At 42.4% G+C, this 22,535-nt stretch overlaps 1 protein-coding gene across 1 annotated transcript in view; it reads right to left on the bottom strand.

The window, feature by feature from the left end:
• Nucleotides 1-22,535, bottom strand: part of heatr4 (HEAT repeat containing 4) — a 61,466-nt gene that overhangs the window by 6,466 nt on the left and 32,465 nt on the right. The window contains exons 11-14 of the mRNA XM_059649336.1: nucleotides 15,948-16,128; nucleotides 7,717-7,786; nucleotides 7,178-7,367; nucleotides 1,580-1,658 (exon numbers count right to left, since the gene is read on the bottom strand). Of these exons, the coding sequence (XP_059505319.1) occupies nucleotides 1,580-1,658; nucleotides 7,178-7,367; nucleotides 7,717-7,786; nucleotides 15,948-16,128 (520 nt within the window). The remainder of the gene's footprint in view (nucleotides 1-1,579; nucleotides 1,659-7,177; nucleotides 7,368-7,716; nucleotides 7,787-15,947; nucleotides 16,129-22,535) is intronic.

Genomic DNA, 22,535 nt, shown 5'->3' with positions numbered 1-22,535 from the left:
GATCAGTTCCACTGGGTGTGGTTTGGGGGAAGTGAGAGGGTGATGTTCGGTACTAGTGGTGTCAGGTCAGGATGAGGAAAGAGTAGTTGGCTGTGAGGTAAATTCGGGACAGTTGTTACTCAGGAGAACTTAGGAAAGTTGGACTTTTAATCTAAACTAATCATGTACTGATAATTTGGAGGATTCTTATGAAGTTAAATGCAGGTTTGCAGAGGGTTCCAGGTGTAGGGGAATTGCTGAGCAGAATAATTATTTCCTATGCAATCCTTTGCTATGGGGATTCTGCAAGGTCTCCATGTGTAACTCCCATGTACACTGGAATGATGTATGGCAGGCCACTGGAAATCCTATGATTGCTTAGGAAAGGGGTCCAAAGGATTTTTGAGAAAATGGACATTTTAAACAAAACAGGAGAAAGCCATACAGTCCCTCATGCCTGCTCCACCATGCAATATGATCTTGGCTGACCTGAAATAAAAACAGAATGCTGCAGAAACTCAGAAGATCTGCCAGCATCTGTGGATTGAAGGAACAGTTAGCGTTTCAAGTCCAGTGAGACACTATATCAAACTTGAAGTTAACTCTGTTCCTCTCCACAGATGCTGTCAGGCCTGCTGAGTGCTCTGGCATCTGCTGTTTTTGTATCAGGTATAGCATCTGCAGTACCTGTACTTTATTTTATGTGCTCATCCCCTTGTGATCTCAACTCCACTTCCTAGATTCTCTTATAAATCAAAAGTCTGTCTATCTCTGCCACAGGTACAACCAATGAGCCAGTCTCCACTGCTCTCTGGGTAAGGGAGGTTCACAAGACCAATGACCTGCAGAGAAGAAATTCCTCCTCTTCTCAGTCTTTAACGGCGATCTCTCACCTTGACAGTGGCCCTAGGTTTAGACTCTCCCATGAGGGGAAACATCACTCAACATTTACCCTGCCAACCCCTTCAGCATCTCACTTTTCAATAAGATCACCTGTCGTTCTTTCAATCTCTAATTAGGTATAGCTTCAACCATTCCTCATAAACCCCCTTCATCCAGCAATCAGCCTTGTGAACCTTCCCTGAACTGTTTCCAATATATCCCCTACGTCTGGTCACACCAATACCTTGTACAGTTGTCATCAGTCTTCTGTACTTAAAGGCCAAAATATAGGTAGGCCATTCAGCCCATCAAGTTCCTGAGAGGCCAATGTCTGACACACAATTTTGATTCTACTGTATTTTGAGGTAATGGCCTACTGGTATAATCACTAAACTATTAGTCTAGAAAGTCAGCTAATGGAAAATGGTTGAATTTGAATTCCAAAAAGAGTATAGAATTAGGTCTACCGATGAGCATGAATCCATTGTCAATTATTGGAAAACCCCATCCAGTTCACTAATGTTCTTTAGGGAAGGAAACCTGTTATCGCTATCTGGTCTGGCCCACAGCAACATGATTGACTTAACTGCCCCCAGGTGATTAGGATGGGCAATAAATGCTGAACTAACCAGAGACACCATATCCCATGAGTGAATTTTTAAAAATTGCTCATAGTTCCTCTGGAGGTAAGATGTAAAAGTGTCTTCAGAGTTTTTACCTGTTGTTTGATTTTTGGCAGCATCCCTTCATTGACTTCGCTGCTCCCCCCTAGACTCTGCAGCGCTAAGCTCACATCTCTAGGAGATAAAATTGCACAGCAGTCAGTATCTGTGACAATCCAGCTGAAGGAGTGCACTGCTTTGCTAAGCTAACAAAATGTAGTGGTGGGTAGTGCTCCCATATGGGCAGAGTTAATACCAATACTTAACTGATTATATTATTCCTACAAAACATTCAAAGAGGCATGTGCATAAGAACAACCACCACTTTAGTCTCTCTCATTAACAGGTACAAATGGCGTCTTTCTGCACTCTAGGAGTTCTATGATTCTCAGATTCTATGCTCAAGAAGTTGTGGTGCTGAAGGAAATGATTACCCTCATCTTCGTTCAAACCTGACTCAGGAACCACAGCCAATCTCAGATAGCTGGGGAGGATGGTACAGTTGAAAATGTCAATCTCTGCAATCAAGTCAAGCAGGATGAGGTAGAATAGTTTACCTTCATCACAGCCTTACAGAATGTCACTGTCTTTATACTGTGACCTGGGCAGGGACCTGATTGGAGGCATTCAAACATGGAGTGCCCGTAAAAACAACAAAGTTTTTCACTGCACTCCTGCTACAGCAAGAATGTAGTACATCAGGGTGATCAACAGAATCAAAAACAGTTCCTTCCCCACTGTTATCAGACTTATGAATGGACTTCTCATACATTAGAGTTGATCTTTCTCTGCACCTTTTCTGCACCTCTAAGACTATATTCTGCATTCTGTTCCATTACCCTGATGTACCTATATAGGGCATGATTTCTTGGATAGCAAGCAAAATAATATTTTTCATTATATCGCAGTACATGGGACAATAATAAATCAAATCGAATCCTTCTTATGGTAGGGACAATTCTCATAAACATGAGCCCACTCCACACATGGACAATGCCTATCTGGTTGGTAGAGGGTAATGAGCCCTACACAGACATACACACGCACTGGCCCTAACCTACACACAGGTACACATCCATCCACGTACACGTACAAACACAGAAAGCCTCCATGTGTGCATCAACTCTCACCCAGTCATCCACTCACACCCCCAGCAATCCACAATGAACACATCTAAAAAGAATAAAGTTAGTCTAAACAACTGGCACCAGAATCAACAAAACCACTCAGTCTTATTTATCTGCAAAGCCAACTGCAGACTGGTGTCAAAATTGACAGTGTATTCTCAAGGGATAGTCCAGTAACAACCTGTTAGCCATAAAATCATAACTTTCAGCAAACGTACCATCCCCTGGTGTGGCTCATCCCAACAAAACGACAGAGTCCTTGGGTAAGCATATGGATGATGATGGGATAGTGTAGGGGGATGGGCTTAGATTAGTTCATTAGATTAGATTAGGTCGGTGCAACAGAGGGCCAAAGGGCCGGTTCTGCGCTGTGTTGTTCTATGTTCTAATCCACAGACGTGACAATATAATCGTACACAGTCACAATGGCCCTGGGAGTCCTCAACATTGACTACAAGCCCCAGGAGGTCTCATGGCATCCAAGTCAAACATGCACAAGGAGATCACTTACCATCCCATTCCCCACCCCCAACCACCCTTCAGTGCTCTCTACCTTCAGTTCCACTTGGACAGGCACCAAGGGTACAGAATGACATCTGAATAGAGGGATAAGTAGAGGGGGGAATACTTTGATACTTATTACTAAGAAGGGCTCGGTCTCACCGAGTTGCCATACCTTGAAGGATACAGTTCCTGTAGTTAATGGTGAGAGAGACAAAACCTGAAGTGAAAACCAACAGCAGTGAAAATTCTCAGCAGGTCAGGTAGCATTTCTGCAGCTCTGACAGCATTCGGGAAGAACAACTCCACCCAGAACAAAGCAGCCCACTCGACTGGGCATCCACTTCCTCTTCCACCAATGCTCAGTAGCAGTGGTGTACACGATATACCCCAATGGTCTCCAGCCTGTTTAAACACCATTTCTGAATTTAAGTCCAACCCAGGTCATAGCTCTAAGAAAATATAGAGTGAACAGCTTATTTTTAGTGCTAAGTATAGAACCAAGTACCTGTAATTTTTCATTTTGTCCTTACTTAGTCTCAGTGTGAGACTGTGACTGCACATTATCTGCCAGTGCCTTGAAGTCTGGCTTATAATTTGAGGCTGATAATGGTGTATAGTCCATCAACTGGGTATCTGAGAGGTCGGTACAATACTTAGATTTGAGTACCTCTATTTGGGAGAACGCTGACTCGCAGATGTAGATGGGATCAAAGTAAGGTCTTGCTTTTAAAAAGCACAAAATGATAGATCTTTTGACAAGTCCCCAAAAATTCACTGGTCCCTGACCTGATGCTCAGCTCAATAACCTTTCACACAGTAATTATCCCCATACTCGATATCTCCAGATATGGAGAACAGCAGCATTTTATTTCACTATTGAGAAGACTGTAGACCCAGTTTCAACTTAAATGTATTCACAGCACAGATTTGACATGTCCCTTCCCTGAAGTTCATAGTCCAGCTCATTTAGTTTTGATGTTATATCTGTAAAGGAATCTGAAGTTGAGTGATCCACACATTGTCTGGCAGCTCATCGTTAACTCAAGGAATGAGGTATGCAAAGTGACATTTCAGGCATTAGATCTAAAATTCTAGTAGGATCTTGCCTTGACTTAACCACCTCTCATCATTGTTCAGGATTAGTTCATTGTAGACAGCATCAAATTTGTCATGCTGAAGGGCTTTCGCTCAAATCAAGTTTACATTCATTAGAATAACTCAACTACATGAGAGAAGTCATAGCCCTCCACCAGCCCCTCCACATCAGCAGCTCATACATTAACGACAATGGCAGCACGTGTGGACCATGCTGAGTTCATCAGTGCGTGTGTAGAGGTTTCCCACGATAGAGTCGGGGTCAGGGTCCTGCTGTGTTTAATTGCTCAGTCATTGGTCTATGCATGCATTGTGGCCATATTAGACTAAGGACAATCAGACCGAAAAGTAAAAGAGAAAACAAATACATATTTGTGTGGTGCAGAAATGCTAAGAGTTGACCCAACTGGAAAGTATCTATGCTGTATGCTTGAATTAACATAATAAACATTCCAGGGATCTAAATGTGGCATGCATGCATACACAGGTAAACAAATTTCTGAAGAAGGGTCTCAGCCTGAAACATCAGCCTTCCTGATCCTCTGATGCTACTTGGCCTGCTGTGTTCATCCAGCTCTACACCTTGTTATCTTAAATAAACACAGAGTCAGACGCACAGGTACACACGCATACAGATGCATGAACATGCCTAAATGTACACAGATATGTACCAACTGAAATAAATTTGCAGCTGAATACAGGATCGAACATATGCAAGTACAAACACACAGATATGCTTTCTATCTCCAGAGATGCTGTCATCCTGCTGAGTTTTCCCAACAGATTTGTTTTTTGATGCAAATACACAAGTTGATGAATGCAACCATGCCTGGAGTATAATACAAGATGTGCTGTAACACGCAGAAAGGTGTAAGTTTTCCAAAAAATATGATACTCCTCTGCGTTTTTACAATTTGACAAGCTGAGTTAGATTCCTGGGGTGGGGAAGCCTGTTTCAATCTTTGATAACAAGGTGTGGAACCGGATGAACACAACAGGCCAGGCAACATCAGAGGAGCAGGAAGGCTGACGTTTCAGGTCTGGACGCTTCTTCAGAAATGTGGGAGGGAAAGGGGAATCTGAAATAAATAGAGGTGGGGGGAGGTGATGATGGAAGATGGATAAAGGAGCAGATAGGTGGAGAGAAGACGGACAGGTCAAGGAGGCGGGGATGGAACCAGTAAAGGTGCGTGTATGTGGGGAGTTGGGATGGAGGTTAGTCAGTTGAGGGAAGATGGACAAGTCAAGGGGGCGGAGATGAGGCTAGTAGGTAGAGATGAGGGTGGGGGTTTGTCAGTGAGGTGGGAGGCACAGTTAGGTGGGGAGAAAAGATGGCAGGTCAAGGAGGCGGGAACAAGCTGGGCTGGTTTGGGATGAGGGTGGGGATGGGGAGATTTTGAAGCTTGAAAAGTCCACATTGATACCATTGACCTGCAGGGTTCCCAAGCAAAACATGAGCTGCTGATCCTCGGCCTTCAGGTGTCATTGTTGAGGCACTGGAGGAGGCCTAGGATGGGACATGTTGTCCAAGGAATGTGAGGGAGAGTTGAAGTGGTTCGCGATTGGAAGGTACAGTCGTTCGTCACAAACTGAGTGTAGGTTCTCCATTCAGCGGTCTCCAAGCCTCTGCTTCATTTCCCCTATGTACAGGAGGCCACATTGGGAACAGCGGATACAATAAACTACATTAGCAGACATGCAGATGAACATCTGTTTAGTGTGACAGGATTTCTTGGGGCCTGGGATGGGGGTGAGGGGGTAGATGTAGGGGCAGGTGTAGCACTTCACGCAGTTGCAGGGAAAAGTGCCGGGGTGGTGGGGCTAGGGGGAATGTGGAGCGGATAAGGGAGTTACGGAGAGAGTAGTCCCTCCGGAAGGCAGATAAGGGTGGGGAGGGAAGAATGTCTTTGGTAGTGTAGTCAGATTGCAGGTGGTGGAAGTGGCGGAAGATCTGTCTTCCCTCAACTGACCAACCCCCATCTCAACTCCCTACCTACACTCACCTTTACTGGCTCCATCCCCACCTCCTTGATCTGTCGGTCTCCTCTCCTGCTACTTGCTACCTGCTCCTCTATCCACCTTCTATCATCGCCTCACTGCCACCACCCCCTCCCCCCCATTTATTTCAGACTCCCCTTCCCCTCCCCCACTTCTGAAGAAGGGTCCAGACCTGAGATGCCAGCTTTCCTGCTCTTCTGATGCTGCCTGGGCTGCTGTGTTCATCCGGTTCCACACCTTGTTATCTCAGACTCCAGCATCAGCAGTTCCTACTATCTCTGTTTCAATCTTTGTCTTCTTTTTCCAACAAAGTGACATATTTCAGCAGGCAAATGTCACATCAAGCAACATGTGTTCTGTCAGTGGGAATCTTCATCTGGTAGAGTCAAACAGCAATATGCTCCCCCACTTCTTCTATTTTTGTGTTAAATTCCTGCTGTCTTTCCTGAGCATCTATACGGAGTAAAATTCCCTGGACAAGCTGAGGACAATGCTGAGTCAGAATTCTAGTCCGTGAAAGCTGCATAAGATTACATTTTTGCCTCAAACAAAATGAGATCTGAGAAACAACACTGTTCTCAAATCTTTTACAAGGCACAACACTCATGACTAAGACCCACCATACAATAGAAAGATCTGATTATTCACCTTTATGTGACTGATTCAAACCTAGCACATGCTGAAAGGATAGAAGTTTCTGTCCTCCTCCTGACTGTAACAATCTCATATGAAGCAAACACAGGATACGTGACTACTCAGTGTCAGCTGCGCACGCATTACAAAGGCTCGAGAACAACTTGTCATACAAAGAACCCAGGCTCTCGTAGCTGTAAAGAAACCAAGCTTTATCTTGTCCACTAGGTGGAGGATTATGTGCATATCTAACTGCGATTATCTAACTGCACCAACAGCCGCAGTGCATTAACTTACTCGCGGACAAGTGGGTCAGACTCGACCAGAAGCTGCTCTCTTAAAATATTCTGCACATTAGCATCGTTCAGGTTCAGGGACACAATACTGTTACAGGCTTCCATTCGGATGCCAGGCTCTTGCTCGTAATGGAGTGCCCAGAGAAGCAAATCCTTCAGCTGCTCAGTCACATGACCAATGGCTCCTAAAGCTTCTCCAACAGAGTTTAGGTTTGGTGAATCAGCATGGAAAAGAAAACAAGAGAATATCAGAGTCTTGGTCTCAATACAGTAACATTACACCCATCAAATATAGTCAGCTCTGCACTCCTACAGAAAGCCACATCAGTTTATCAGGGAATAACATGTAAAAATGGCAAACCAAGTTGACTGGATTTGTAAACTAATTAGAAGGTCACCCCTGGGAATTACAAACCCATTGCAGGATCTGCAAACAGATATTCCATTTGACAGACTTGGGAACCAAGTACTGAATTGAACAATAAAACTAACTTGGCACATGTAATTACCAATAAGTAAAGGCGAAGCAGAGACACCAACCCTTGATTGCATATGCCTTGATTTTCCAGATGTGATCAGACTGCATCAGTCGCACCAGATGTTGAAGGACCTGTAGATGATACAAAGAGTTGCTCAATGTACTTGAGGTTTTCTCTGCCCCTAACTCAAGGAGCTGGCTCTTAATGCAAAACAGCGGACATTGACAAACTCGCCCAAACGGAAGGTGTTGCAAAGTTGGGTACAGTATTTGTGGATTGGAAGGCAGAATGTTAGAACTTGGTGTTTATAAAATGTTGGTGTTTCCAAAATGCTAGGGCGGGGGGGGGGGGGGGGGGGGGGGGGGAGCAGTGTGTGGTCCCTTTAAAAGATAATGTGCTTTTTCTATGCTTAGAGATTCAATAAGGATGTCGGTGGGCAGCAGCTTATGGATTTGCAGGTGCACAGAGAATACCTGAATTGAAACATTTATATCAAAAAGCTGTACAGTCAGCAGGCCAAGCAGCAGTTTTATTTTTAATCAAGACAAGCTTTGAATTTAGGCAATTAATTTGAACCAAGCACTTAGATACCAAAAACCAATTAAATTTAAATATGATGGTTTTGACAACATAGGACCAATCCTATTATCAGGAATACTGATATGTCATCAAGTGGATAAAAGAAGGGACAGTTAGGCAAAGACAGGAGACTGCCATCTGCAAGAGATAACAGCTCTTAACAGAGAATTACTAGCTCTAAGTCTTCCCTAAGTTTCAGAGAAAGCACCAGCTAAATCAAAGGTACTTGTGGCACAACTTGTTATTATTCCTGAAAGAACATTCCAGAGGACACATAACCTGGCTGTAATTTCGAGAGACTAAATTCTATTTTTTATTTTTGTTTTATATAAGTGGGATTTGTATTTTTTGGAACAGCATATCACTAGAATCTTGTTTTATTCAGGAACAGTTAGTAGTTAGAAGGGGTTTATTCGGTTTGTTAATTATTTAGATGATTTGTTGACTGTTAGAGAAAGATAAATAAATTGTTACTTGTTGATTGTAAAGTGAGTGTCGGGGTTTATTTTACTTAACCACTAGAAGCTGCTGAAAAAAACAGATTACACCCCTTCTCGCACTCATTTTAACAGATTATAGGGCAAAGCATGCCTCTCTGGGTGTTTTGGTTTCAGTTATCAGAGGGGGGTTAACCTCTGCTTTATAACAAAGGAACACTCCCTTCGATGTTCTGACTGGAATCACCAGACGACAGTCAGAGCCCAGACATCAGAATGAGTCTTCGTTACTGATCCCTACCATCTGAAAGTAATCAGGATCTGATTACAGGTTTTTTACTCATGCTCAGTCCAGGACACAACAGTTGACTAATACAGTATACCTGTCACCAACCCCATGAGAGATCAGGTCAGTTAGCACAGGTAGAAGAGTCTTTTGATAATTTAACTCAATTCGGGACCAAGCAACAAATTAACTTCATGCTTATATTCACTCACTGAATATCGGTGTTATTGGCTAGGCCAGTATTAATTATTCGTCCCTAATTCCCCTTTGAGAAGGTGATGAGCTGCTTGCTTACAAAAAGCGTAAGGAATGCAAGCTCATCTCAAGACACAAATAAGGTGCAGGTGTGGAATTGATAGGAGAGATTGGATGCTCTCTGCTGTGTGTTTGAAGCTACATTCTGGTCCTTTAATTATTCAATATCAGCGCTAAATATAAACAGACACTAGGCTGATTTATTACTGAATATTCAGCCTGACAATAAGTGACTCATTCAGCACTCCACATGGCCCAAGGTGAACATGACTCCTGTGGTGGCAAAATCTACAAGCAACACTGGAAAATTATTTGCAAAGGATTAAGCCGCACAGAAGGAGGCCATGCAGCCTGTCATTCCAATACTGGCTCTATGAAAGAGATCTCCATTAGCTCTACAGCACTACCACATACGTCCCACACTCCAACTCCTCCCCCATAGTCAGGTAAGTATTTTTTCCCCCAATTTCAGCTACACATCCAACTTCCTTTTCAAAGTTATTGCTAAAGTTTCTTCACTCATCCTTTTACGCAGTACATTCAAGATTGTGTAAAAATAACAAATTCCCCACCTTACCTCCTCTGGATTTTTAGCACAGTCTCTTAAGTCTGATCTTTCTGTCAGTGGAAACAGCTTCTCGTCATCTGTGCCATCAATACTTTATATAATTTTGAATACCTTAACGAGGTCCCTCCTTAACCTGCTCTGTTCTAAGCTGAACCACTCCAACCTCATCAATCTCTTGATATGATTGATGCCCTCATTGCCGGTACAATTCTAGTAAAATTTCTCTGCACCCACTCCAAGGTCTAGATATCCTTCTTAAAGTGTGGTGCCCACAATTGAAAACAACGTTCCTGTTGAGGCTGAACCAGTATTAAGCACAACATCTTTCATTTTGGATTCTATTTCTCTATGCGTGAACCCAAGGATGCAATATGATTTTGTTTTTTTTAAGCAATCTTCTCAATGCGTTCTGCCGCCTTCACTGATTTTTGTACCTACATCCCAGATTGCTGTTCTTACATTCCTCTTTAAAATTGTATCTTGTCATTCTACTAACATTGCTTTCCTCTTTCTTTTCCTTTCAAAATATGTCAGTTCACATTACTCAGCATTAAATTTGATCCATCATGCATCTGCCTATTTCACTGAAAAAATTGCCAGAGGAGAGACAGGACCACTTCCTCATTGGGCTGAGTCTTCGTACAGATGGAGAAGCTGAACGTCTCAGCGAAAATGGTACCGGAGGCATGAATCTGAAAGTTTGGCCCTTGTCATTGTCACCCTGCAGCTTGCAGTTCTGATTTGTAGGTGCACAGGGGAAGCTGCACATATTAAGGGCAATCCTTATTTTCATTTGTGGGATGTCCAAATTGCGTCTCATGCATTTTAGACTTAGTAAAAGGTGGTCTAAACTAACTGCAGTTCTTTGGAGAGGAACAGTACCCTTTTGGAGAGGTGTGGTACCCATTTGATTGTGGACAGGGGCACCTTTATGAAAGTGTCAAGCAGCCCTTTGGGAGTGCTAAGGTGTACCTTTACCAACAGCAAAGGACACATGATTGTGCATTAATTATAAATAAAATCACTGACATTAACAAGCTCACTGGGACTGTCAAGCAAGCTGTCAAGGCATTTAAATCACCTGCTCTTTAAATATTTGTAGGAAATGTCTGCAGTGTAAATGTGTACCATTTATTCTATATTGATACAAGTCTGAGGACTGATATTATAGAATCTTTGCTGCTGACTGATTTCACATAATATATCAAGGTGTAGTACTTGTCAGTTTGCAGTTTAGATGACAGTTCTAACTGTTTATTAAGTCTTTTTTAATTGGGGTTTAAATATTTGAAGGAAATTATATGTAGTGAATAATATTTATCAATGAGAGTGTTTTTCTCTAAAATTCTGAATTTATCAATGTACACATAAGCGCTATATTCAATCTCAACACAGAACCTGAGGTCTGCCCACGGTGGATACTGTGGGAGCTGGTACGAAGGGTGCAAGGGCAAAGGAAAGTGGAGCGTGGACTGGACGAGTTACACTAGTCACACAGGGGCTATCGAGGGCCATGGGTTATGAGGAGGAGTGTAGGCTGAAAACAGATTATGCCAGGCCTGCTGGTTTTCTCCAGCAATTGCTATGTGAGTGCTTCAGATCTCACTGGAGCGTAGGAGGTTGACAGGTGACCTGATAGAAGTTTATAAAATAATGAGAGGTATAGATAGAGTTGATGGTATTGGCTTTTCCCTAGGTTGGGGAATTTCAAGACCAAGAGACACATTTTTAAGGTGAGAGGACAGAGATTTAAAACCAGCATGAGGGGCAAATTTTTTAAGAGGGTGGTACGTGTGTGGAATGAACTTTCTGAGGAAGTAGTGGATGTGGGTACAATTACAACATTTAAAAGACATTTGGATGGACTTATGAATAGAACAGGTTTAGAGGGATATGGATTAGGAACAGGCAGGTGGGACTAATTTAGTTTGGGATTATATTCGGCATGGCGTGGTTGGACCGAAGGGTCTGTTTCCATGTTGTATGATTCTATGACTCTATGACTCCAGCATCCACAGTTCTTTATTTCAGTTAAAACTGGACTTTGAGTCAGCAAACCAAGACATTCAACTTTAAAGATACTCATATAGTACAAATTTCACAGGGCATGGATTTGCTTCTCCATACAAACTCATGTGGTCTGTTTTTCTGATGACTATCCTGTCATCAGTTCCCATTCTAAGTGGCCACTATTATGTCCACTGTAGCAAAGTAGTGCAGCCTCTGACCATTATATGGCTCCAATGAATGAGTTCTAAAAGCTTCTTTTTAAACACTACTGCTACAAAAGAACTGGGTGATGTCACTGGCGATTTCTAGCTGATCCACAGGAAAAACTTACACATCAGATCCCTGTTTAAAGTGGACTCATTTACTGCTGTTTCACGTTAAAGTCGCTATTGAAATCGTGACAGTGTATCTGTTTAACGTGGTGAGTTTCAGTTTAATGTTGTCAGCCTGTTCTGAGGCCTACCTACTTTCAAGACCTTATTTTCCCCACGAACTTCTCTGTCTCCCCAGCCGCTCCTCCTCCATTCTTGCCCTTGTTCTCAGTCCCTCTTCACAACCACATGCACTCCAGGGCTCCTGCAGAAACTCCTTTGTTTGTACTTTTACAGTCACCTGGTGTCTCTGCATGAACTGGATGTTGTTCTGCACTTGTGCTGAAGTCTTCAGCTCCACTTAGTGGCAGAAGGTGGTTACTGGAGGTTGTTACACTGGTGGGATTTCAAGACTAGGAGGCATACTTTTCAGGTGAATGGAGAAAGGTTTTTAAAAAAAATGAGGGGCAAATTATTTTTACACAGAGAGTGATTTGTGTGTATACTGGATTACAGTTACAAAATTTAAAAGGTATTTGGACAAGAACATGAATAGGAAATGTTTGGAGGGATATGGGCCAAACACGGACAAATGGGACTGGTTTAGTTTGGGAATATGGTCGGCATGGACTAGTTGGACCAAAGGGTCCGTTTTTATGCTGTACGACTCTATGACTCTATGAATCTATAACTGAAATTTCACTGGATTTGTGTCATTTTAACGTAATGTTCCAATTTAGCTTTTAGCTGAGAAAGGCCCTTAAGTCCCCCATTCACTCTCCGTTTGTTTTTGGTGCACATCACTGGCTTTGGGAATTTTGGAGGCAGCTGACGGTGATATCTGCACTAACCTTTTAGTGGCTCATGTTAAGGCAGTCAGACAGCACCAAGCAATGAAGTGAGTTGTGGTGTTTCTCGCTGGAATGGTGAGAATTCCAGGGTTCTTTCCCCCCAGTTTACACTGGGTATTTGGACAAGAACATGAATAGGAAATGTTTGGAGGGATATGGGCCAAACACGGACAAATGGGACTGGTTTAGTTTGGGAATATGGTCGGCATGGACTAGTTGGACCAAAGGGTCCGTTTTTATGCTGTACGACTCTATGACTCTATGAATCTATAACTGAAATTTCACTGGATTTGTGTCATTTTCTCCCTATTGCACGAAGCTGCCTTTGTATAGAGAATGCATGAGTGCCGTTGTTGCAACTGGATCACGAGCGAAATTGAACCCTGCCACAATAAATACCAGAACATCTGGCAGGTCAGATTCATCTGTGTTGCACGAAGTTAATAATTCAATCATTGAAAAACTTAGGAAATAGCTAATGGGAGTAGGCCATTTGGCTCTCGAGCCTGCTCCACTGCTCAATTAGATGATGGCTGATCTCCTACCTCAATCATACATTTCCACACAATCTCCATACCTTTTGAAATCTCTAACAGGCAGAAACCTATCAAATCTCTGTCTTGAACATAATTAATCACTGACACAGCCTTCCAGAGTACAGGATTCAAAAGATTCACCAGCCTCTGGGTGAAGTAATTCCTTCAGTCTTAAACAGCCTCTCTTTCATTTGGGGGCCATGTGTTTTGGTTCTAGGCCAGGGAAAACATCAGAACTAGGAAAAGTTAGAACTATACCAAATTTGAAGTTAAAGGCTCGAGTGTGTGAAGGAGCAAAAGGAAAGAAGATCTGTGATAGGGAGGAAGATGGGAGAAATTAAATAGGGAAAGGCTTGATGTTGGAGGACCAAAGGAAGGGGTAATGAGACAAGTGATGAAATGAGAGAAGGACTGAGTGAAAGTGAGAGGGCAGAAATAGGAGACAATTTTAAAGGAGCTTTCTAGTTCATGGACATTGCACCAATGACATTGCCAATGTACTGGAAATTGAACTAGGTAAGACTGACAAAATGCATGCCCCACATATTTCAGAAACACAGCATAACAAGGACCATGTAGCAATTCCCTTCTGTTTGAAGGAAGCGACTGGAATTGAAGGAGAGATTGTTCAATATGTGAACAAGGAGGGGGGGGGGTGGTAGAATGGGCCTCCATTTGTGGAAGAAGTGGACAGTCATAGAGGCATAGAGATAAACAGGCAAGGAAACAGATGCCCTCGTCCAACTCATCCATGCTGACCAGATATCCGATGTAAATTTAGTCTTCTTTGTCAGCATTTGGCCCATATCCCTCTAAACCCTTCCTATTCATATATCCATCTAGATTCCTTTCAACTGTTCTAATTGTACCAGCCTCCACCACTTCCTCTGGCAGCTCATTCCACACACACATCACCCTCTGTGTGAAAAAGTTGACCCTTTGGTCCCTTTTAAATCTTTTCCCTCTCAACTTAAACCTATGCCCTTCAGTTTAGGGCTCCTCCACCCCAGATAGAAGACCTTGCCTATTTACCACATCCATGTCCCTTCATGATTTTATAAACGTCTGCTTCCGAGACTCCAGGGAAAATAGCCTCAGCCTCTCCCTGTAGCTCAAACCCTCCAATCCTGGCAACTTCCTCGCAATACTCCAAAAGCGGCCGATCCAATGTCCTTACAGCCGCAACATGGCCTCCCAACTCCTATACTCAATGTTCTGACCGATAAAGGAAAGCATACCAAACGCCGTCTTCACTGTCCTGTCTACCTGTGACTCCACTTTCATGGAACTATGAACCTGCATTCCAAGGTCTCTTTGTTTAGCAACACTCCCCAGGACCTTACACTTAAATGTATGAATCCTGCCCTGGTTTGCCTTTCCAAAATGTAGCACCTCACATTTATCCAAATTAAACTCCATCTACCATTCCTCAGTCCATTGACCCATTGATTAGATCCTGTTGTACCCTGAGGTAACCTCCTTCGCCGTCCACTACGTATCCAATTTGCAAACTTACTAACCAACCTCCCATGTTCACACCAAATCATTTATATAAATGACAAAAAGCAGTGGCTTAGAGACCACCCTGATGGAAGTGTAAGGAGACTGGATATCCATAATGAAGAGGAGTTGGTTAAGGCCTGGAAACGGGAAACTATTAAAAGAGGCAGACAGCATTGTAAGAGTTTTGCGTGGGAACAGACGGGACAAAAGGAGAAAAAGATAGAATCAAAATGGGAAGAAATCAGTTCAGCGCTCAGGAATGGTCTGAAATATTGGTTCTACCAGGGGCAGCCTTGTTTGTGGATCTTGGCAAAGAGGTTTAAGTAGGCTTTTGAGGGTTGGAGTCTTGGCTATGGGGTGGGATATGAACTCCAGTGAAAAACAGGTCAGTGTGTGTGGCATTAAACTCTGTCAGTAATCTTTATCCTCCTGGGATCTAAGTATCACGGATTCTTTCTTGTAGCCACCTGAGATACCTCTGACCAGCCCCTCTTTGTGCAGCTGGCCAAATTTAAATGGGTAACGTTTCTACGGGTCATCTGGGAATCAAAGGCCTTTGCTGTCACTGATTGTGAAACGTGGATCTGTTGAGTATTCCTTCTGCCAGTGGGCAAAGCAATAGCTGCCTGGTTGTTTGTCATTGTTGATGTGAGCTATAGTCTCTAGCAGTTACCCATGTGGGTCTGCTTTTGGGAGTTCTTGGGGATTTCAACTGGTCGGGTGCTGAGTGACCATGGCTCAGTCAGCAGCTGCCAAACCAGCTGAGTTTCTCCGGCGATTTGTGTTTTCGAACTGTTCCATGTCTAACTATGCACAGTCAGACCTGCTTTCTGTTTCAAATGTGTGTCTTGATGACTGGGCAGGCAGCATAATCAACTGGGAATCCTGCTCCGATCACTGTTAAAGATACTTATTTTATGAAGGCAGATTGTAGAGTAACTGAGTACTGTTCCTACCTGGTCATCTTCTATCTTCAGAAAACCAGCTGTCAGGCACGCCTCTCGCCTCACACCCACAGAATCATCAGTGAAACAGGAAAGGAAGCCTGGCATCAGTTTTCCAGTCATCACTCCGAGCTGACCAATACAAGACAAGGCCTCGATTCGGCTCCTGCAATCCCCCTTCTCCAATCTCTCCCTGCAAAATAATTTAATACAGTAAAAATACCCCTTGCACACCCACGGTCCACTCTTTCACCCCTCATACACTGACAGGTCCATATCTTTCATACTATACCTTTAAAAATGTTCTATTGTTTAGCAAAACAATACAATCAGCTCATATTTGTCAAAATCAAACTGCATGATAATAAGATAGGAACTGCAAGATTAAAACAGAGCAATACGGATCAAATCTTCCCTCTATCAAGCTGATAGGTGCGTGATGCAATGACAACATGGTTATTGATTATCCGTTGTCATCAATGTCTCTCAGAGATTAGAATGAACCCAGACATGAGCTAAGAAAACCCCAGAGGGAGATACCTTTGAGAAGCAAAGATTAGAAGGTCTCTTTCAATGTCATGTTTCCTATTACTGATAACTTTCTGATATAACTTTCTGAAAGTGGTCTAATTTACAATTAATTGAATTAATAGTAACCGTTTCCATTGTCAGCATAGATTGACCATTAAAATGTTGTGCCTATTCATTCCTAAGAGTGCTTAAATCACCTACTAGCCAATTTTGTTCATATTTAAGAGGCTCCTACTTTCAAAAGCTTTGTGTTACCTACATCTCTAGCCATTGCATTTATCAACACTAGCTCCAAACTCAGATAAAAATATGACACAAAACAGATAAATAAAACAGATGCCTGAGGGGCGCCACTGGTATCATTCCCCAGAGCTGATGGAAATCTCCCTGCCTTTGACTAGCTAAAGAGGACAATAGAAGAACATCTACAAATGAGGAACAATGAAGAGCAATCATGGATTTCAAAGAAAACATTCTGCTTGACCAAGTTATTGTTTCCTCCTTAGAAAATTCATAGAGATTAGACGATGCAGTGGATGTAATTTATCTGGATTTTCAAAAGGCCTTCAATAGGGTGCTCCATAGTTAATGATCCTGGTGGAATATAAAAGATCCGTAACAGGCTTAACACAGTAGTTTTGAGAGGATGTTTCCCCTTACAAGGAAGTATAGAACAACAGGGAGCAATTTCAAAATAAGGTCTACCTTTCAGGTGGAGATGAGGAGGAATTTCTCCTCTGAAATTCACTTCTCCAGTGGAAATTCTCTTCTACATTCGAGTGGTGTTCAAGACAGAAAGTAAAGAATGGTTAGTTAGAGGGGGTGAAGGTGGGAAATATGTTTCATATGGGTCCCTACTGGATTTACTGCTGTTCACATTATACAGAAATAATTGAGACTTTGGAATTTTAGAATTTGTGGATGTCACTAAATTGGGGGATAGTTAATATTGAGAAGGACTACCACAAAACGTAATCAAGCAGAGAGTGGTGCATGTATGGAACAAGGTGGTGGAGGCAGATACAATTACAACATTTAAAAGGCATCTGGATGGGTATATGAACAGAAAGGATTTAGACAGACATGGACCAAATGCTGGCAATAGGACTAGGTCAGATTGGGATGCCTACTCGGTGTGCATGAGTCAGGCCAAAGAGTCTGTTTCCATGCTGTACGACATGCTATAGAACACAAGAGAACATTAATAAACCTACAAAATATGCAAACAACTGGCAAATAAAATCCAACACTGATAATTGTAAGATAATACATTTTAGCAAGAAAAATATGGAGACGGTGCAAGTCGGTTTAAAGGAATAATGGAATTGCAGAGTACAAATACATCACAAAGTTAGTATGTTACAGCAAGTGATTAGAAAGGAAAAGGGAAATGTTGGTGCTTAATTCAAGGATGGAACACAAAACTAGAGACGTTTTATCACTGCAGCCTGAAGCCTTGGTGAGACCACATCTAGTATACAGTGTACATTTGTTTCTTTTATTTGGAAAAGGTTACAGCTATGCTAGAAGCAGTTCAAAGATGGTTCACGTGACTCGTTCCTGGGATTAAAGGCTTATCTCTGAAGACTAGCCAAATAGGTTGGTCCTACACCTATGGAGATGTACAAGAACAAAAGGATGATCTTATTGAAATGAAGGCTGAGTCATTGAACCTATTCCAGAATGGGTTAGATAGATTGCTTTGGAGCTAAAAAGTATTAGGGCAGTTCTAAAGATCAAGTGGGTTTATATTGTGTACACTTTAGCTGCACAAGATTAAGTTACTTTTTGACAGAGTGAGATGGCTACTTTGGGACAGAATGGCACCAGAAGTTTTTGAATCAACAGATTACCTCATGATAGCCTTTGGATTGGTGCAGCTGTAGTCTGTTACAGATCTGTGCTGTGCATTCACAGATATATATAAGCTCGCAAATAAGACGCATTCCTCACCATTTCTCTCGTTGAATAAAGGGGCAAAAGTTGAAAACTTTGAAGAGAAAGAATTCAAATTCAAGAAAAGACCTAGGCCCACCCAATCAGCTACTGAATTGAAGTACAACCATCGTTCTACAGGCAATATTGCATCACCATTACTTTAAAAAAACTCAAAAGATCTGAGAAACAACAAATTCATCCTTGTTGTCTGGACCCAAGTACAGAATTTGTTTTCACCTGTCTACATTTACTACCCACAATATCTGCCAAACTTTCTGTCTGTTTGTTTTATTTGTGAATTAATGTATTTGAAGTTTTAAATGTGTAAAGCTTAAGTTACACAGTCATAGATTAATAATAAATTTTTATTTGCCATTTGTTAGGAATAAGCTTATATATAATAGTTACTTTCCTGTTAATGGTGAAACCTGGTGTGAGTTACATTGTCCTGATAGGCAGTCAGTCGGGCAAATTACATATTTGGGATGGCTTGTGAAACAGTGATTCTCGATCACTGATGCACTCTTCCTGACTGTAACATATCCCTAGCTTTTATCCAAGCCTAACCCTATTTGCCAGAGAGAAGATGGTGGTGAACTATAATCTTGAACTACAGGACACCTTGGTGTAAAGATGGGATTTCCAGGATTTTGATCCAGTGACAGTGAATGAATATATTCCCAAGTCAGGATGGTGAATAGCTTTTGGGGAACCTTCATGTGCTGGTGTTCCCACGTACATGCTCCCCAGGTGAAAACAAATTCTGTATTTGGGTCCAGACAACAAGGATGAATTTGTTGTTTCTCAGATCTTTTGAGTTTTTTTAAAGCAATGGTGATGCAATATTGCCTATAGACCGATGGTTGTACTTCAATTCAGTACCTGATTGGGTGGGCCTAGGTCTTTTCTTGAATTTGAATTCTTTCTTTTCAAAGTTTTCAACTTTTGCCCCTTCATTCACCGAGAGAAATGGTGAGGAATGCTTCTTATTTGCGAGCTTATATATATCTGTGAATGCACAGCACAGATCTGTAACAGACTACGGCTGCACCAATCCAAAGGCTATCATGAGGTAATCTGTTGATTCAAAAACTTCTGGTGCCATTCTGTCTCAAAATAGCCATCTCACTCTGTCAAAAAGTAACTTAATCTTGTGCAGCTAAAGTGTACACAACATAAACCCACTTGATCTTCAGAACTGCCCTAATACTTTTTAGCTCCAAAGCAATCTATCTAACCCATTCTGGAATAGGTTCAGTGACTCAGCCTTCATTTCAATAAGATCATCCTTTTGTTAGTAGTCACAGGTTTGGAAAGTATTGTTAAAGAAACCTTTAGTGAGTTATTGCACTGTATCATATGGATTGTGTGTGGAGTCTGAGGAGGTAGGGGAAGCCCTAAATGAGTTTTTTGCTTCTGTCTTTACGAAAGAAACAAACTTTGTAGTGAATGAAACCTTTGAAGAGCAGGTGTGCATGCTGGAATGGACAGAGACAGAGGAAGCTGATGTGCTGAAAATTCTGTCAAACATTAAGATTGACAAGTCGCCAGGCTCAGACCAGATTTGTCCTCGGCTGCTTTGGGAAACGAGAAATGCAATTGCTTCGCCACTTGCAAAGATCTTTGCATCCTCGCTCTCCACTGGAGTCGTACCTGAGGACTGGAGAGAGGCAAATGTAATTCCTCTCTTCAAGAAAGGAAATAGGGAAATCCCCGGCAATTACAGATCAGTAAGTCTCACATCTGTTGTCTGCAATGTGTTAGAAAGGATTCTGAGGGATGGGATTTATGTCCATCTGGAAGAGCATGGCTTGATTAAATGCAGTCAACATGGCTTTGTGAGGGGCAGGTCATGCCTCACAAACCTTATCGAGTTCTTTGAGGATGTGACTAGAAAAGTTGATGAGGGTCGAGCTGTGGATGTGGTGTATATGGACTTCAGCAAGGCATTTGATAAGGTTCCCCATGGTAGGCTCATTCAGAAGGTCAGGAGGAATGGGATACAGGGGAACTTAGCTGCTTGGATACAGAATTGGCTGGCCAACAGAAGACAGCGAGTGGTAGTAGAAGGAAAATATTCTGCCTGGAAGTCAGTGGTCAGTGGTGTTCCACAGGGCTCTGTCCTTGGGCCTCTACTGTTTGTAATTTTTATTAATGACTTAGATGAGGGGATTGAAGGATGGGTCAGCAAGTTTGCAGACGACACGAAGGTTGGAGGTGTCGTTGACAGTATATAGGGCTGTTGTAGGCTGCAGCGGGACATTGACAGGATGCAGAGACGGGCTGAGAGGTGGCAGATGGAGTTCAACCTGGATAAATGCAAGGTGATGCATTTTGGAAGGTCGAATTTGAAAGCTGAGTACAGGATTAAGGATAGGATTCTTGGCAGTGTGGAGGAACAGAGGGATCTTGGTGTGCAGATACATAGATCCCTTAAAATGGCCACCCAAGTGGACAGGGTTGTTAAGAAAGCATACGGTGTTTTGGCTTTCATTAGCAGGGGGATTCAGTTTAAGAGTCGTGAGATCTTGTTGCAGCTCTATAAAACTTTGGTTAGACCGCACTTGGAATACTGCGTCCAGTTCTGGTCGCCCTATTATAGGAAAGATGTGGATGCTTTGGAGTGGGTTCAGAGGAGGTTTACCAGGATGCTGCCTGGACTGGAGGGCTTATCTTATGAAGAGAGGTTGACTGAGCTCGGACTTTTTTCATTGGAGAAGAGGAGGAGGAGAGGGGACCTAATTGAGGTATACAAGATAATGAGAGGCATAGATAGAATTGATAGCCAGAGACTATTTCCCAGGGCAGAAATGGCTAACACGAGGGGTCATAGTTTTAAGCTGGTTGGAGGAAAGTATAGAGGGGATGTCAGAGGCGGGTTCTTTACACAGAGAGTTGAGAGAGCATGGAATGCGTTGCCAGCAGCAGTTGTGGAAGCAAGGTCATTGGGGACATTTAAGAGACTGCTGGACATGCATATGGTCACAGAAATTTGAGGGTGCATACATGAGGATCAATGGTCGGCACAACATCGTGGGCTGAAGGGCCTGGTCTGTGCTGTACTGTTCTATGTTCTAAATGTGCATCAGCGAAGGAAGTATTGTTGAAGTAGTAGATGGAATGTCATTCAAACTGGCACTGAAACATCAGGCTGTACTGCACACTTAAGTATCTAGAATTGGGCTTAAGTCACAACCTTTTGACACAGGGATGTGGAAGTAAGTAACAGCCACAGATGGCATCTTTGCAGCAGTGAAAGTCCAGACTCAACTTGCAAACAACTGACTCTGAAATCAGAAGCACATTGCTTCAAGTCCAATTCAGTGACTGGGCTCGGTCGTATGCACTCATTGCAACGCTGAGGGAGCACTGCACCTTGAAAGATGCTGTTTATCAAATGAGGTGTTAAATCTGCCTGGCCTCTTGGGTATATACGAAGGATCCATGGCCCTATTTCAGAAATAAAAGCAGGGCCATTCTCGACAGAGATCTAACCAATATTTAGCCCTCAACCAACTTCATGAGAAAGATATTATCTGATCATTTACAATTCACTGTTTGTTATAACTCACTGTGTGCTATATTACAGCAACAACCATACTTCAAAAGAACTAAATCACTTATTAACATCTTCACCATGTCCTGAAGTCAGGAAACATGTTAGATAATGTAAGCAACAGCATTTAATCTGACCTGCTCAGTGAGGTATCTGCCTCAGGGACAGTTTACAGCAGCTCCTCCCTTCACTGATAAGTTAATAGAAAGTAGCTGGGATGCGGTTTTATGTAGAAATAGTGGAAAGGATGGAGAGGTTAGCAACACCCCTTAGACATCCTCTAAATGTAGCAGAGGCAATCTGGTAAGTCTTAAAGATCCAGTGGTCTTTTTAAAGGAGAATTCTGGTGCAGTTTAAAAACAAATCTTACTTTGTTTACTACCTGAATTCTGCCCTCTGGAAGGTAGCAATTCAAAGGAGAAGTCAAACAATACCATCCAATTCCAAGGACAGACATGGTTACGTTTTCTGGGGTTACGCGAGTATCGGGCAACATGAGTTCCTCCAAATTGTGTGCAATGTAAAATCAATGATTAACACAACTTGTGCCACCAACAAAAAATGGAATCTACAGT

The sequence above is a fragment of the Stegostoma tigrinum genome, chromosome 10 (genome assembly GCF_030684315.1).
Source record: "Stegostoma tigrinum isolate sSteTig4 chromosome 10, sSteTig4.hap1, whole genome shotgun sequence".
Taxonomy (NCBI): domain Eukaryota; kingdom Metazoa; phylum Chordata; class Chondrichthyes; order Orectolobiformes; family Stegostomatidae; genus Stegostoma; species Stegostoma tigrinum.
Note: the sequence above shows the minus strand (reverse complement) of the source record. Positions and strands in the feature narration are given on the sequence as shown.